Consider the following 14,331-nt stretch of genomic DNA (forward strand, 5'->3'; position numbering starts at 1 on the left):
GTGACACAGCAAGAAATAATATAATGAAAGGGACTGACAATGATGGAATCTTTGTTATTCATGCAAGGGCTAACAATATAGGGAAGAGTAAGTCAGAGGAACTAATTAATAAGTACGATGGGTTCATAAAAGCATTTAAAGTACAAGAACACAAATTGTGTAAGGAATAGTGTTAAGAACTAACTGTAGAGATGAAATGTTGAGTAAGTCACAAGGTCTAAGCACTAGGCTGAAATTAATATGTAGGATTAGCTGGCTAGACAAGGTGGGATAAGTTCAGTGAGAGAAGGGAACGTTTTGAAATGAATGGTTTACACTTAACATCTTAAGTTAGAAAGGGTCTGGCATATTTGCAAAAGCTATTAACTCAGCTGTAAATGAAATTTTAAACTAGAATTAGATAGTGGTGAGAGCAAAGAAACTAAATGAAACAATACTGAAATAAGATAAAAGTTCAGCATAAAAAATCTGTAATTATAAGAATTGGATTAATTGCTACTGTTCTAAAAGTATAAGAAATAAAAAAGATGACTTAAGGAATAGAATATTTGAAATAAAGGAAATAACTAAAGCATAGTTAAATGTAAATTATTTTGATAACAAATTTTTTTGAAATACATTTAGGTCTCTCTTTGTGAATATCAAGGAGAAAAGCTCTTAGTAGGAATTTGTTACAGACCACCAGATAAAACTGATAAAATTGGTGAGAAACTTTACAGTGAGGTTAAAATTTCAGCTGTTAGTGAAGTCATAACTATGAATGATTTTAAATTTCAGACATTCATTAGAAAATACTAATCAAAGCATGACTAATGAATAATGCTATTTTAGACTTACTGTTAACTTCAGATATAGAAGTGGTTGAGGGTGAAAATTGGAACACTTAGTTTCAAGTGATCATTACTCTATTAGGCTTGTGTTTTGTTGCATATGGAAATCAAGAATAATATTTTGATTCCAAATTTCAAAAAAGCAAATTTTGAATGGATGCAACAAAAATTATCTGGTGGGAACTGGAAAACCCGAGTTACTTGGAGACACTGATCAGATGTAAAAATTTTTAAAGAGAAAATTTTCAATATTCAAAACAAATATATTCCTATAAAAAAGAAAACGATACCTGCAAGTAAAAAACCAGATTGGCTCATAAAGGGTATAAGAATTAAAGAAAAGCATAAAAAATTCAATAAATTTAAACTGACTGATATTACAGAAGCTTTAGAAGGTTGTAGTAGATAAAGAAAGTTGGTCAAACAGGAAATACTGCTTTTTCTTCAGTTTTTACTAAAGAAGACTTAAGCAGTATTTCTCATCTTAAACAACTGAAAGATGAAAACAAAGTTAAACAAGACAACTACATAAATTATGAGCTTTATAAAATAAAATTGGGAAGTATAAAGAATGATGAGGTTCCTGGGCTAAATAATATTTTCCTGAAGGCTTTAAAGGAGGTTAAGGACTGGATAGGTAAGCTACTTGTCAAAAATATTTTCCAAGTCCTTGAATGGCATACAAGTACTAACAGATTGGAAATTAGCTAACATCACTTCTATCTTTAAGGGAGGTAACAGAAATTGCCCCAGTAATTTTATGCCAATCAGTCTTAAATCATTTGTGAGAAACATTTTGGAAAGTCTGATAAAAGATACTTTGCAAACTCATTTAACAAAGTTTAAAATTTTATTGGACATTCAACATCATTCCACTAAGGTAAAACCTTGCCTTACACATCTTTCAACATGCTTTGCAAATGTTAGTGCACATGTAGATGAAGAGTGTAGATTTCGTGTATCTGGATTTTCAGAAAGCATTTGACAAAGTGCCAAATGAAAGGCTTTTAAATAAACTTATCTCCACAGGTGTGGAAGAAAAGTTAACTAACTGAATAGAAAAATGGCTCTAAGAAAGCAGAGGGTTGTTATAAATGGAGTTCAATCAAACTAGATTAATGTCCCAAGTGGATTACTGAAGGGTTCAGTCTTAGACTTTTTGCTCTTTTTGATTTATATTAATGGCATAAATGAAGAAATGGTCAATAAATTACTTAAATATACTGATGATATTAAGATCTTTGATATTGCAGTTTGTGAATAATATGCTGCTGCTTTTCTAAAAGATTTAGATCATTTAGTGAGTTGGGCAAATAAATGGCAGGTGGGTTAGCATAATTTGAATTACAAATATAATTTGGATGGGAATAACAACGTCATGAAAGAAAAGAATCTTGCTGTAATAGTTGTTTAGTCTCTTAAGCCATCCAAGCAGTATGCTCTTGTTAGTGGTAAAGCAAATAGGATTTTTATGCTGTTCTACAGAAATATTGAATACAAGTCTAAAGAGGTTACAATTTCATTGTACAGATCACTGGTTAAGCCATATTTGAAATACTGTGTTCAATCTTGTGCTCCTTTCCTCTGGAAAGACATTAAATTGTTGTAAAAGGTTCAGAGAAGAGTTACTGAAATGGTTCCTAAGATATAAAGATTGTTATATGAGGAAAGATTCAGATCCTTAAAAACTGTTTTCTCTTGAAAAAAGAACTAAAGGGAATCTTATTGAAAGCTTAAGATTGTAAAAGAAATTGTTAATGTTCATAAATCAACATTTTTCATACATAGTAGCAAGAATTTTAGAACTAGGTGCCAAATATAGATTTAGGTAAGGTAGAAGCCATTTTCAACTAAGACAAATTTTCAAATAGAGTGCTTGGCCTATGAAATGAGTTACCTTTAGATGTGTGGAGGCACTACAATTGAAGTGTGTTTAAAAAATAGCTTGATAGGTATATGAATGATAATAGGTGGCCGTAATTTCTGTTGTTTTTCTTTTAATTTAATAGTTCGAGCTTGGCTTAGAGGATGAGACAGCTGAGATGGAACAACAGATCCCTTGTTGTCCCTAAACATTGTTATTATCTCCTATGGGTAGAACTAAAGGAGTAATGAACTATGGCAAAACATTTACCCTAATGAGTTGCATGTTAATCAATAATAAACAATGTGAAAATGTCTTCAATGTATAACATGTTTAGGAGTGAAAAGTAGAACTAAACGCTAATAACAATGTGTACATGGCAAAACACAACTAACCAAGAATAATAACTATCATCCATGTGAACATGTGAAACATAAAGAACAACTAAATACAAACTTCTAGGTGTACATGTTAAATAATAAAGAACTAGAATCAAACCTTAACAATTATGTGCACATGGCAAGGTACAATCAACAAAGAATAAGCATTATCTTCAATGTGTAATTGTGTAGAAGTAATAAATAAGAACTAAATATTATTGTCTCAGTACATATGCTAAAGAATAAGGAATAGAACCAAACATTAATAGTTATGTATACATGGCAAATTATTAACAATTATGATGTAGCATTACCTTCCAAGAGTACAGGTGAAGAAGTAATGAACAACTTGTAACCCTCACCTTCCTTTGAACATGTTACTAAATAACAAATCTGAAAAAAATATCAACAATAACATGTTCATTGGTAAGAGCAACTGACTAACTAAATTATTAATATTTATGTTTACACAATAAGGATTGAGTAAATATGACCAACCAACCAGTAATGTCTATGTGTACATATGAAGGAAACAAGCTATGACAAAACATAACATAACAAGCAGTATATATTAAGGAGCAAGTAACTATGATTAAATATTACAGTCTAAGTTGTGTAACTCAAGGAGTAATGAACTACTTCTAACAAAATGTTGTATACAAAGTAATAAACAACATCTAAACAAAATATTGTATACAGAGAAGTAAAGAATGTTTAAACAAAAAGTTCTATGAGCTGTGTTAATAAAGAATAAAATATCTACACAGTAACCTCTACAAGTAATCTGGTAAGGCAGAAAAAACAAAGCATAAAACATAGATCAAACTGAGCTCTGAAACAAGTTCCAGATGCAGTACTAACAGGTAAGAAGAAAGGATACAACAGGTAGAAAGCTTACATAAAGCAGGAAAGTCAACAAACATTCAGTAGGTACAGCAGTATTGGGTGGAAAAATGCTCCATTTCATCCTATTCAACTTCATAATATGTAAAGGTCCAGGTAGTAACATGAACCCCATCACCTGGTGGATAATGTGATGTTACACTTCTCACTGGATTTTCAACATGAACAGCACCTTTTATAATACACAATGGCTGTTAAAATCTCAACAGACAAGAACTTTTTAAATGTTGGTAACAGTGAGTGATATTTATACTCCCATCAGCAGAAAAAAAAAATTAAATTGTGAATTATTATGGAAAAGTTAAAAATACACAATAAAGTTACTGAAGTAGTCACTTCAATAAATCTCAACAATACCATACATCTTAGCCCACCTGTACTGAGAAAAACAATGAAATATTTGACATTAATTTAGAGGGTTCAGTTGCACAAAAAGGTATGCTCCTCACCTATTGGTGAAATGTATTACTACATGATACATCATCATGCAGTAGCATAATTTTGTGATTCACCAGAATTTTAGGTGGGAGTTTTGACAAAACTGATGGTATGCATGACTCTCAGGCAGATTATTTATGATTTCAAGAGGAAACCAAATTTATGTATATGGAGGAGGCAAGTGATCATATCAGAATAAAAAGAAGACACACTTAGTAAATTCACACTTATATTAATTGTAGTTTTATGGCTATATTGTAGTTACAAGGTTGGTTAAAGTGACTGAGCCCACACAGAGAGAGTAACTCAACTACATTGAATTAATTAATTCCACAGACATCACCTTCCACTATGTATTTAAAAACAAAAGAAGAGTGTTAGCTTCATAACTTTGTGAGCCACTGAATTATTTCATTCATGGTATTACATTTCCCATTTAACTTTGGGTTATTTTCAAAAATTATATTTTGAATAACCCTACATTTCTTAAGACTGATATTTTCTGCAACAGACCATTTGTATATTCTATTTTAAAAAAATGTATTTTTTGCATAAAAATATTTTGGCAGAGTAGTCTGAATATTTTATATTTGGCAAACTCGGTTGTCACTTTGTTTGTTTTTAAAACTTGCCGTAATAACCCACTTAGTTTTAGTAAATTGAACAGTATTAAAAGTTTTTATTTTCACCAATGAGGGTGAGAATGTATTTAAAATTTATCATGATCATAATAAGTAGTAAAGAAGTCAATCAGCCTATTTATGTCTTTTGAAGAGGATAAACATAAAACCAATATTCAATAAAGAGTTGAGTCAGAGTATTTTGTATTTGCTTGTCATAATCACTTATTATTAAGCTTAACTAAGCTGATTTAAAATTTAAATTTTAAATTTAAAAATTGTTTGATTTCATTAGGTTAATGCTGCAAAACACTCATGTTTGCAAACATTACAACTGAAAAAATATACATCTGTTATTATTATTAAAAAGCAAAAACAATGTAATTTTTAACAAAGAACCAAATATGAACAAGTTCACTTTACTAAACATTAAGCAGTTTGAAGCCATGAGACTTCTTAATTTCATACTATTTACATATTCCTATGTTTCAATAAACTACTTATGCTCAATGACTGAAAAACCTTCTCCACAAATTTTACATCTGTTACCATGTTACAATTATAATAAAGTTCTCTTTATTACCCATTCAACCAGTATCAACTGTATAAGCTTACCTCATATCTTATGTTATCTGATACCTTCTTACTGAAAAAATATTTCCATATTTTCAAACCGATATAACTTAACATGCAAATATTTTCCCAATTTGCAAATGAAAGGAAAATTTTAAAAACTATAAAAAATTCTTAAGCTTAAATATTAAAACTGTGACAATCACATTTTTTCTTTGTACAAGTATTTTGGATGTGATTTTCGTGATCAGCAGCCAAAAATCTATAAGGGACACCCAACAGTGTTCAAGAAGCAAAAACTTTGTTGTGCAGTGTTACCAGACAAATGGAATAATCAAAAACAATAATAAGCTGAAACCCTAATTTCAATAATATGTTTATTTTTGTAACAATTAATTCAATACTAATTTTGATTAATCAGTTAAACAGATAATTAGGTGGGGTAACCACTGCCCATAGATAATCAATTGTTATTTAATTCATTAAATTATTCAGTTATCCTGTTGCACTCAAACATGTACAGCTAGCTAATTAACTATATTAATCTACATAACTGATTTCCTACAAGTACTGACTACACCAAGTTAGTGTCACTTAAAATATTGAATTATACAAAATTATGATTAAATTGATCAATGTTATGAAAATAATCAATTGAACAAAATTGTTTTTGATTAATATTGTTTTCAACTACCACACCTATCCAACTAATTGAAATATTATCATTATGATTTCTCTTTACTATTTTCAATTAATTCATGGTTGGTCAACCAAATTTATCAATATCTGGACTGGCAAAAGTAACTCATTAATCATAAGTATTCCTGATTATTTGACAAAAAAAAGTCTCGTGAAAATATTAAATGAGACAAATTAGTTGAATCAATCAATGGGCCCAATAATTAAACTATTATCAAATGCCATTAATTATTCAGATTACTCTCTGCATCCAGATGATTCTCACATAACCTTAAGGATACACATACTGTATGCTGAGAAAATTGGGGAGACAACAAGGTACCCCTTGGTATGCTATGGTTGTCCCATTCATTTTATTAAAACACCCATCTATCCCCAATTCCCTCAGGAAAAATTAAGCTCTCCTTTGAACTCTCCCAATCCTGTTGCATATACCATGTCTGAAGGAAATCTGTTCCTAAGGCTGATGACTCTGTTTAAAATGTAAAGTTGTCTAATTTACAAATGACTGTTTCTCTGCCTAATTCTTAGTTCTATCACTTACTGTTAAACAAAAAAGATGATGCAGCAGTCCTATCTACTCCCTTTATAAATGTGAACATTTCAACCATACACCTTCCAACTCTTCTTTTCTCAGTTGAAATTAATATAGCTGAAACCTGTTTCCTTTCACTTAGCATAATTAAATATCATCTGGCATTTATTTATCAAATGATACAAACTTCTATATAAAATAACAGTATACTCCTTACAGATAACCATACTCAAAATTTTAATATAATCAACAAACCTGACAAATTTCTTGAACATTTCCTTATCAATATCATTAATGTATATCAAAAGGGAAAGAGTTCTATCTATGGCAGTATCCCATTTGTATTTCCAATCCAGTTTATTACAGCCTTTGATTTCTTTCCTCTAACACAGTAGTTCCCAACCTTTTTTATGCCCCGCACCCCTAAAAAATTTTAATATGTTCTTGCACCCCTCACAATAATTATTTATTTGAGAATAAAGGTGAAGGTGGCCAAAACAAATGTTATCTTGCACCCCCAATGAGCACCCATGGTTGGAAACCACTGCTCTAACACAACCTTAATCTTTTGAGCTCTTTTCTCTCAGAAATAAATTTCTTTATTAAGTTCTTATGTAGTATTTTGCTGAAAGCTATTTGAAAACCCAGTTATGCTAAATACACACATTCCTCAACATAAACAGCAAGATCTGTAAAGAAGATCAAAAAATTTATGAGAACATTTTACAAGTGACTCCATCCTAACTGTTCAAAATAATAAAAACTTTGTTACATGTAGGTGGTTTGCAAATCATCTCTAATTAGTTTCTCAAAAATTGTTACCACCACAGAACCATGAGTTGTTGGCCTATAACTACCTGGAAAATGCTGAAAAGCAGACCAGTGTATATTAGCCAGCTTCTAGTCTTATGGCACCTTCCCATAAGAAACTTACTTACAAAATTGTCAACCCCTTTTTTAACATCCTTGGAAAAATATTATACCTAGGAGACTTATTTTTCAACCTTTCCCCTTTTTCTTTAATAGTTTTATGGCTAAAACTGAACTTCTGTTCATCTATCATGTTTCTCACTAGTAATCCTTCAGGATATGAAATACTGTTTATAAATTCTCTCCACTGAAAACTGAAGAAAAAGAAAAATTTAGTAACTAAATTATCTTAATCTTCCATAATAACCCTCCTTCTGCATCCAGAAAAGCCCAATTCCCATTTTAATATTGTGCTTACCTTTAATGTATTTAAAGAAATCCTTAATGATAAGTTTTAAACACTTTCAGCTTTTTTATTTTCTAATATCCTTTTTAACAAATTATCCTGCTTTTCTATAGTGCTCAACTCCATCTCCTTAAAGTGTAACTTAAAACATTTTAGCTTTGTAATGTCGATTTTCAATTCTTTTTCTTAATATTTCTCGTGAGCCACTCTGTTCTACTACTTACAGTAACCTTTCTCTCTCTATCTCTATGGAACACTTATCTTAAAATATAAAAGCTTGTTTATAAAAACCTTCCATATTTGACAAGCATCTTAATTTAACTAAGTATACCAAATGATCAGAATAAATTTCTGTCTTATCCTGTCAAAATTAACCTTCCCAAAGTTTGCAATCCAAATTACCATTATCTATCTCTATATGTAATACCTCAAACTTAACTGTATAACTACTTATATGCAGATATTCCCCTAAATTCACCTTTCAACCATATCCACATCTAAGGCCTAAGAAATCTAAAACAGCATCCTTCCTAGCAAACTCCCCAACCATCTGTTGAAGCCAACCACCTTTAACATTTCCAAGAACAGCTTAACACTAAAATCCCCAAATTCCCCCATGACTAAGAACTGGTTAACTGCTGCATTCTTGATCTCACTATAAAGGTTCTCATTATTTTCAATCTGATCAAGTGATCCATACCATATTCTAATTAAAAGCTTTTTTATCTCTAAAGTCACTAAAAAGACACACAGATGCAACCTCAATGTTACTTTGTTCACTATCTCATCTTCAATAAACTAAAGTCACACTTCCCCTTTTAAGAATACTTTATTAAACAACTTACAGCCCTGTATTTCACACAAACTTCTATCATAAACATTTTACAAACTTAGTCTCACATAATCAAATAATATCAAAATACTCCTTTTCAACAAACCATGTAAGATCAATTTTGTTTACTGTACTAACTACTGTATTCTAACAAACCTCCTAAAAATCATAACCAAGCCTACAGTTCTCAAATATAACCAAATTCTGACACTTATAAACACCACATAAACTCCACTTATCTCACAACTACCTCTAACTATATTGATGTTTATTTTTTATCAAGTGTTATCACTGTAAAATCCTTTCAAAATGCTCAGTTAACAAAATCAAAATACATATTTTAGAAATTACACATACATATACAAAAGAAAGTTTGTGAAAAACATTATAATATTTTAAACCTTATAAAAAGAAATTGCAACATCACTTAATATGTTCACAAATCCATAAATATTTTTTTTAATTACCCTCAGACTCAGATGCTTGGAAAAGCTGCCTAAGATGATTTAGAAACAAGTCTTACACAACAGAATAGAAATTAATGTAATGAGTCTGGGAAGAAATACATATTTTCATAATTAATTTATTAGTTACTAAAATTTGTATGTTATTGTTACTTCTTACTCTTACTCTTTCAGGATTAAAGCTTTGCCAGGATCACTTTTTTTTTTTTTATTGTGCATGCACATAAAAATTAAAATAATTGTGTGTGTGTGTGTGTGTGTGTGTATGGTTAGTCATATACAGAATTAAAACTGCAATCAAAAACAAAAGAAAAAAAAACACTGAACTTTACCTTTAAGGGCAAATTAGCCCATTCTTTACGTCTCCTTAAATAACGGTTTTCAAATGTCTGATTCCAATAGGACCGTTGAGACGGGTAGAAGTTCAAAGTTGAATAAACCTGGGTGACATTAATGTCCACTTTTGTTAATGGGGGTACTAATGCACACGAGTTACTATTAGAAGTTTTTAAAACGAGTGGCTGCTTTGAAACTTCGGACTTAGTATGACTAATTAAGATTCTATCTTGATCATCAATGTAGTGTGTACGGCCACTACTTCGATGATAGAAGAATGCTGTGCTTGAACGATCATCATGTCGACCAGAAAGCTGTGGTACACCTGAATTACGATATAGCACTACCAAACACATTGCAACCAGAGAAAGTAAAATCAACATCAAACGCACACGTCCCTTCCGTGGGAAACACAGCATCATGTCCATAATAAATTATACCAAAATATACACAATAATCAAGTAAAAAAATGAACTTTTTCTACCCAAATACCTATCTTTTTAACTGTACATTTGTGAATTATTCATATAAAAGTTAACGGAAACAATTGTAATATGTTTCGTACTACTACCAGTACTGATATAGTAATAACTACTAGCAGTAATACTAGCACTACTAATAGTATTATATCAGTACACTACAACGGTACTAGCTTTAACTGTTACTCACTCATAAAATTAAAAGCTGAATTTTTTATTATTAGTATAACTAACGCTAATTCTTACAAACTCGCTAAACCTAAAGTTTTTCAGTACGCCTGAGTTATAAATAAGTTGTAAATCCATGACAGATACTTGGAAAAGCTGCCAAATATGATTTTGAAACAAGTCTTTACACAACAGATTAAAAATATTTTACATTAATGTTAACTAGAATAGAAAAAACCTTAACGATAGCATTGCACATAACCACTCAGAAAATCTTGTAAGTATCTAGCTCTACAGCGCGAACTTCATTCAAGCATGCGCAGTTAAACAAACTTCTTGCTTTCAGATATGTAAGGGGGACCTGTAATAGAGCCGTGGATAAGAAAGCTCACAAAATAAGTTCGAATCCGTGTTATACCACAAAGAATTCACTGCAATTTAAGCTATTGGTACGTTATAAATGTCAGCCAAACCCTTTGAGCGGATGGTGGGTAGTAGGGTGTTGCTTACTGACTTCTTTTCTTTGGTTAATCGGTAGTATTTCTGCCATAAATACAAATAGTACACCCTAAATACGTCACTGTTCTGTGCTTTATTTATTGTTTGTTTAAAGTTAAGCACAGATACGCAATGGGCTATCTGTGCCATGCCTACCGGTTTCTAGCTTTGTAAGTACCGATGTACCACTAGAGGTTCTGGGCTTTTACACCATACTTTTATTAAATTACACTAGTCTAAATCATAATGAAGTTTAAAATTAACAACATTCCTAGTTCACTTTATTAAACTGTCAATTTTCAAGCGAGTATTCTGGTTTCCTTATTGAAATGATTGATCTAACACAAAAAGCCCTGGCATGGTTTGTTGGATATGGCGCTCAACTCGCAATATGGGGATGGCAGGCTCCAATCCAGTTATCAAACATTCTACCTTTTTAGAAAAGGCGGGGGGCATTATAATGTAATGTTTGTAAAGAGTAGTCCAAGAATTGGCAGTGGGTGATGTTGACTAACTACCTTCCTTCTAGACTATTACTTCTAAATTATTAATAACGATTAACAGATAGCCCTCGAGTAGTTTTGCGCGAACTTCAGCAAACAAACAAAACCTAATCCATAACGAAAAACGAAGTGAGTTTTGTTAAGTAGTTACAAAAAATAAATAGCTCATACTGGTATTTTCAACCTCAACGGCATTTTGTGTGACATATAGGAAAAACAGCCACATTAAAGTTAATTTATTTTAGTTGCCATTTTCCAATTTTTAATATTGTTTTGTGTCTTTTCTTTCTTTCTTTTATTTGAAATATCATATGTTCATCTATAGTATACACTTTTGCACTGATATGGACATTTGTTGCAACCTACTCGTAATCTTCATTGATAGCACCTGTTGCTATACAGGTGAACAAATGTTTTCAAAACTTGTATTCGTAAGGGGTGTTATTATAGCGGCGATAAGTATCAAGAATCATCTGTATTGAATAAATTTGTTCAAAGTTTTACTAGTACTAAACAGTCGTGTACCTTACTGACTAGAAAAGTTGAATTTTTAATTAACACTATGAAAACAACCATGAGACCTTAACGAAACGTTTGGTTTGTTTTGAATTTCGCGCAAAGCTACACGAGGGCTATCTGCGCTAGCCGTCCCTAGTTTAGCAGTGTAAAACTAGAGGGAAGGCAGCTAGTCATCACCACCCACCAACAACTTTTGGGCTACTCTTTTACCAACGAATAGTGGGATTGACCATAACGTTATGACGCCCCCACAGCTGAAATGGCAAGCATGTTTGGTGTGACGGAGATACGAACCTGCGACCCTCGGATTAAGAGTCGAGTGCCTTAACCACCTGGCCATGCGGGGTCCCGTAAAGAATGGAAAGCCTACAACTGAATAAAATATCGAACAATTACTGGTATTTTTCTTTACTGATCTTTAGTAAAACACGCTTCTAGATAAACGACTATGGCACTTGTTTGTCTAATGTATTTTCAGTTAGATAGCTCCCAAGAGAATTCTAAATCTGCCGTTGATCAGATATACAGGCTGTGGATTCCGATAGCAGATAAAAAACGTTACCTATATTTTTCTTTCACCTAGGCCTATGGTAGTTGAATAGTAATAAGATAAAGTTTGAATTATATAGAATTGAAAAACTAAGGTGGCTAGTTATTGCCAGTTTGAACTATGAAAACTTAAAACGTTTATAATGTGTTTTATTTCCTGTATCTAGAGTTCCAAAAAAATGCAGTGTGTAATAGAACAGATTTGGTGTTTTATAAGTGCAGAAACAAGCTGTTGAAGAAATGTAAATTACGTTAGTGTTTAGAGTTTAGGAGATATGTAATTTTCAGGCGAGTGTGAAGGGGTGGATTTAACGGACAGTATTAAAGCTGACCGGGTCCCTCTTCAGGCTGAAGGACTCCTATTGTTTTTGCTTGATATATAATATTATGCATTTTGTATACATCTTTTAGATACAAAATAAGTTAAAATGGGAAACGTTATTTCTCCTTTAATTAAAATGGGTTTCAAATATAGATAACACTTTGTACTGTAGAGACGTGAAAAATCAAAATGACAATATATATAGTTTGTTTTGTTGCTGCGAACAAAATCAAATAATGAAATATTTACGCTGTGTATACCACAGAGAGATGGACGAGCCCGGAAAGCATTGTTGTGTTTATGGATAATTTGTCGAACTTTATGTGGTTATTTTTGACAGATAATACAAGCCATTTTTGTATCAATACACGTAAACACTTGAAATCAAAAAGGTATTTTTGCCCTTTTTATTTTAAAATTATTTCTATTTTTACCCTGTGAAGTTGGGTGTGTTCCAGTTATTGGCGTGTCTGAATTGTGAGGGCAATGATCCATAATTTTCATCCTAACGCCACAAGAGAGTGCTAAACAGTAGGGCCATTATTGTATTTAATGATAAAAGGCAATTCATACTATTCGATCACAAATTCGCGAAAAATATTGTTTACTAGCTGCTTTTCCTCTGACCTACAGTTCAAACAAAGTTTGAGAAGGTTATGCGAAGATAACCCACATATATATTTGTACAGTAATTCCAAAAACCAAAACTTCTTACTTTTTAAGTATTTCAAAAAAGGCACTTTTAATACAAAAGTATTATTTGAATGTTTCCCTCTAGATTAATTTTGGCCTTAAATGTCTAAACAGGTTGGGATTTGATGTTACATTTTGGGTAAAAAACAAAACAAATAAAGTTCCCTAAACATTTTCACAACTTTGGTAATTTTCAGGGAGATTAGGTTTGTTGCCAGTACACCGCTTGGTTAAGTTATTTGAAATACTACTGTTTAGAACAGGAAAATATATACGTCAAGTGGAAAAAGAAAATTCTAACAGTATGTTGTTCGAACGTACTTAAATGCTCTGTAGTTAAGTCACTTGAAATTGAATACAAAAGACTTCAAAATTACTTTACATTTATAACAATTTTCCAGATGTTCTATACTTGCCTCTAATGTGTCAATGTTGTTTATTATACACTGTTTTTGAATAAATGAGTTAAAAGATTTAACATTAAAACTAGTAACATTTTTATGATATACAGTTTTAGCATAAAACAAAAAGATTTCTGCAGAACGAGAGGCTGTTACATAATAAATAAAATTGTCTGTGATTCATCTAAATAAAAACTTTGTTTGTAATTAAACAGATAGCTGCACAATTGACTATCGATGCTCTGCCACCACGAGTATAGAAACCCAATTTCTGGCGTTGGAGGGAAGGAAAACAAAAGGATGTACATGATAACTAGGTTATAGTCATAGATGATTCCTTGACAACTTGTGTTGATAAAATAGTTTGTGGGGTCAATATGGAGAAAAGAATAGGATTATACTTTATACTATAAAGTCACGGGTGAAGGACATAACTGACAGAGCAGAAGATATAATAAAAAGCGCTAGCAGAGATGCAGTTTTTGTGGTGCATGTAAGGGTTAAGGATA

At 31.5% G+C, this 14,331-nt stretch overlaps 1 protein-coding gene across 4 annotated transcripts in view; it reads right to left on the minus strand.

The window, feature by feature from the left end:
• LOC143256799 (alpha-mannosidase 2-like) overlaps positions 1 to 10,759 on the minus strand; it is a 34,916-nt gene extending 24,157 nt beyond the window's left edge. The window contains exons 1-2 of one of the 4 annotated variants that reach the window (XM_076514494.1): positions 9,687 to 9,821; positions 3,973 to 4,149 (exon numbers count right to left, since the gene is read on the minus strand). In XM_076514494.1, coding sequence (XP_076370609.1) covers positions 3,973 to 4,092 — 120 coding nt within the window. In that variant the 5' untranslated portion in view covers positions 4,093 to 4,149; positions 9,687 to 9,821. Of the gene's footprint in view, positions 1 to 3,388; positions 3,512 to 3,972; positions 4,150 to 9,686 lie in introns of those variants that run through there. The other 3 variants (XM_076514491.1, XM_076514512.1, XM_076514503.1) reach the window with 3 other exon arrangements.
• Positions 10,760 to 14,331: the final 3,572 nt, after the last annotated feature.

The sequence above is a fragment of the Tachypleus tridentatus genome, chromosome 1 (genome assembly GCF_004210375.1).
Source record: "Tachypleus tridentatus isolate NWPU-2018 chromosome 1, ASM421037v1, whole genome shotgun sequence".
NCBI classification, from domain to species: domain Eukaryota; kingdom Metazoa; phylum Arthropoda; class Merostomata; order Xiphosura; family Limulidae; genus Tachypleus; species Tachypleus tridentatus.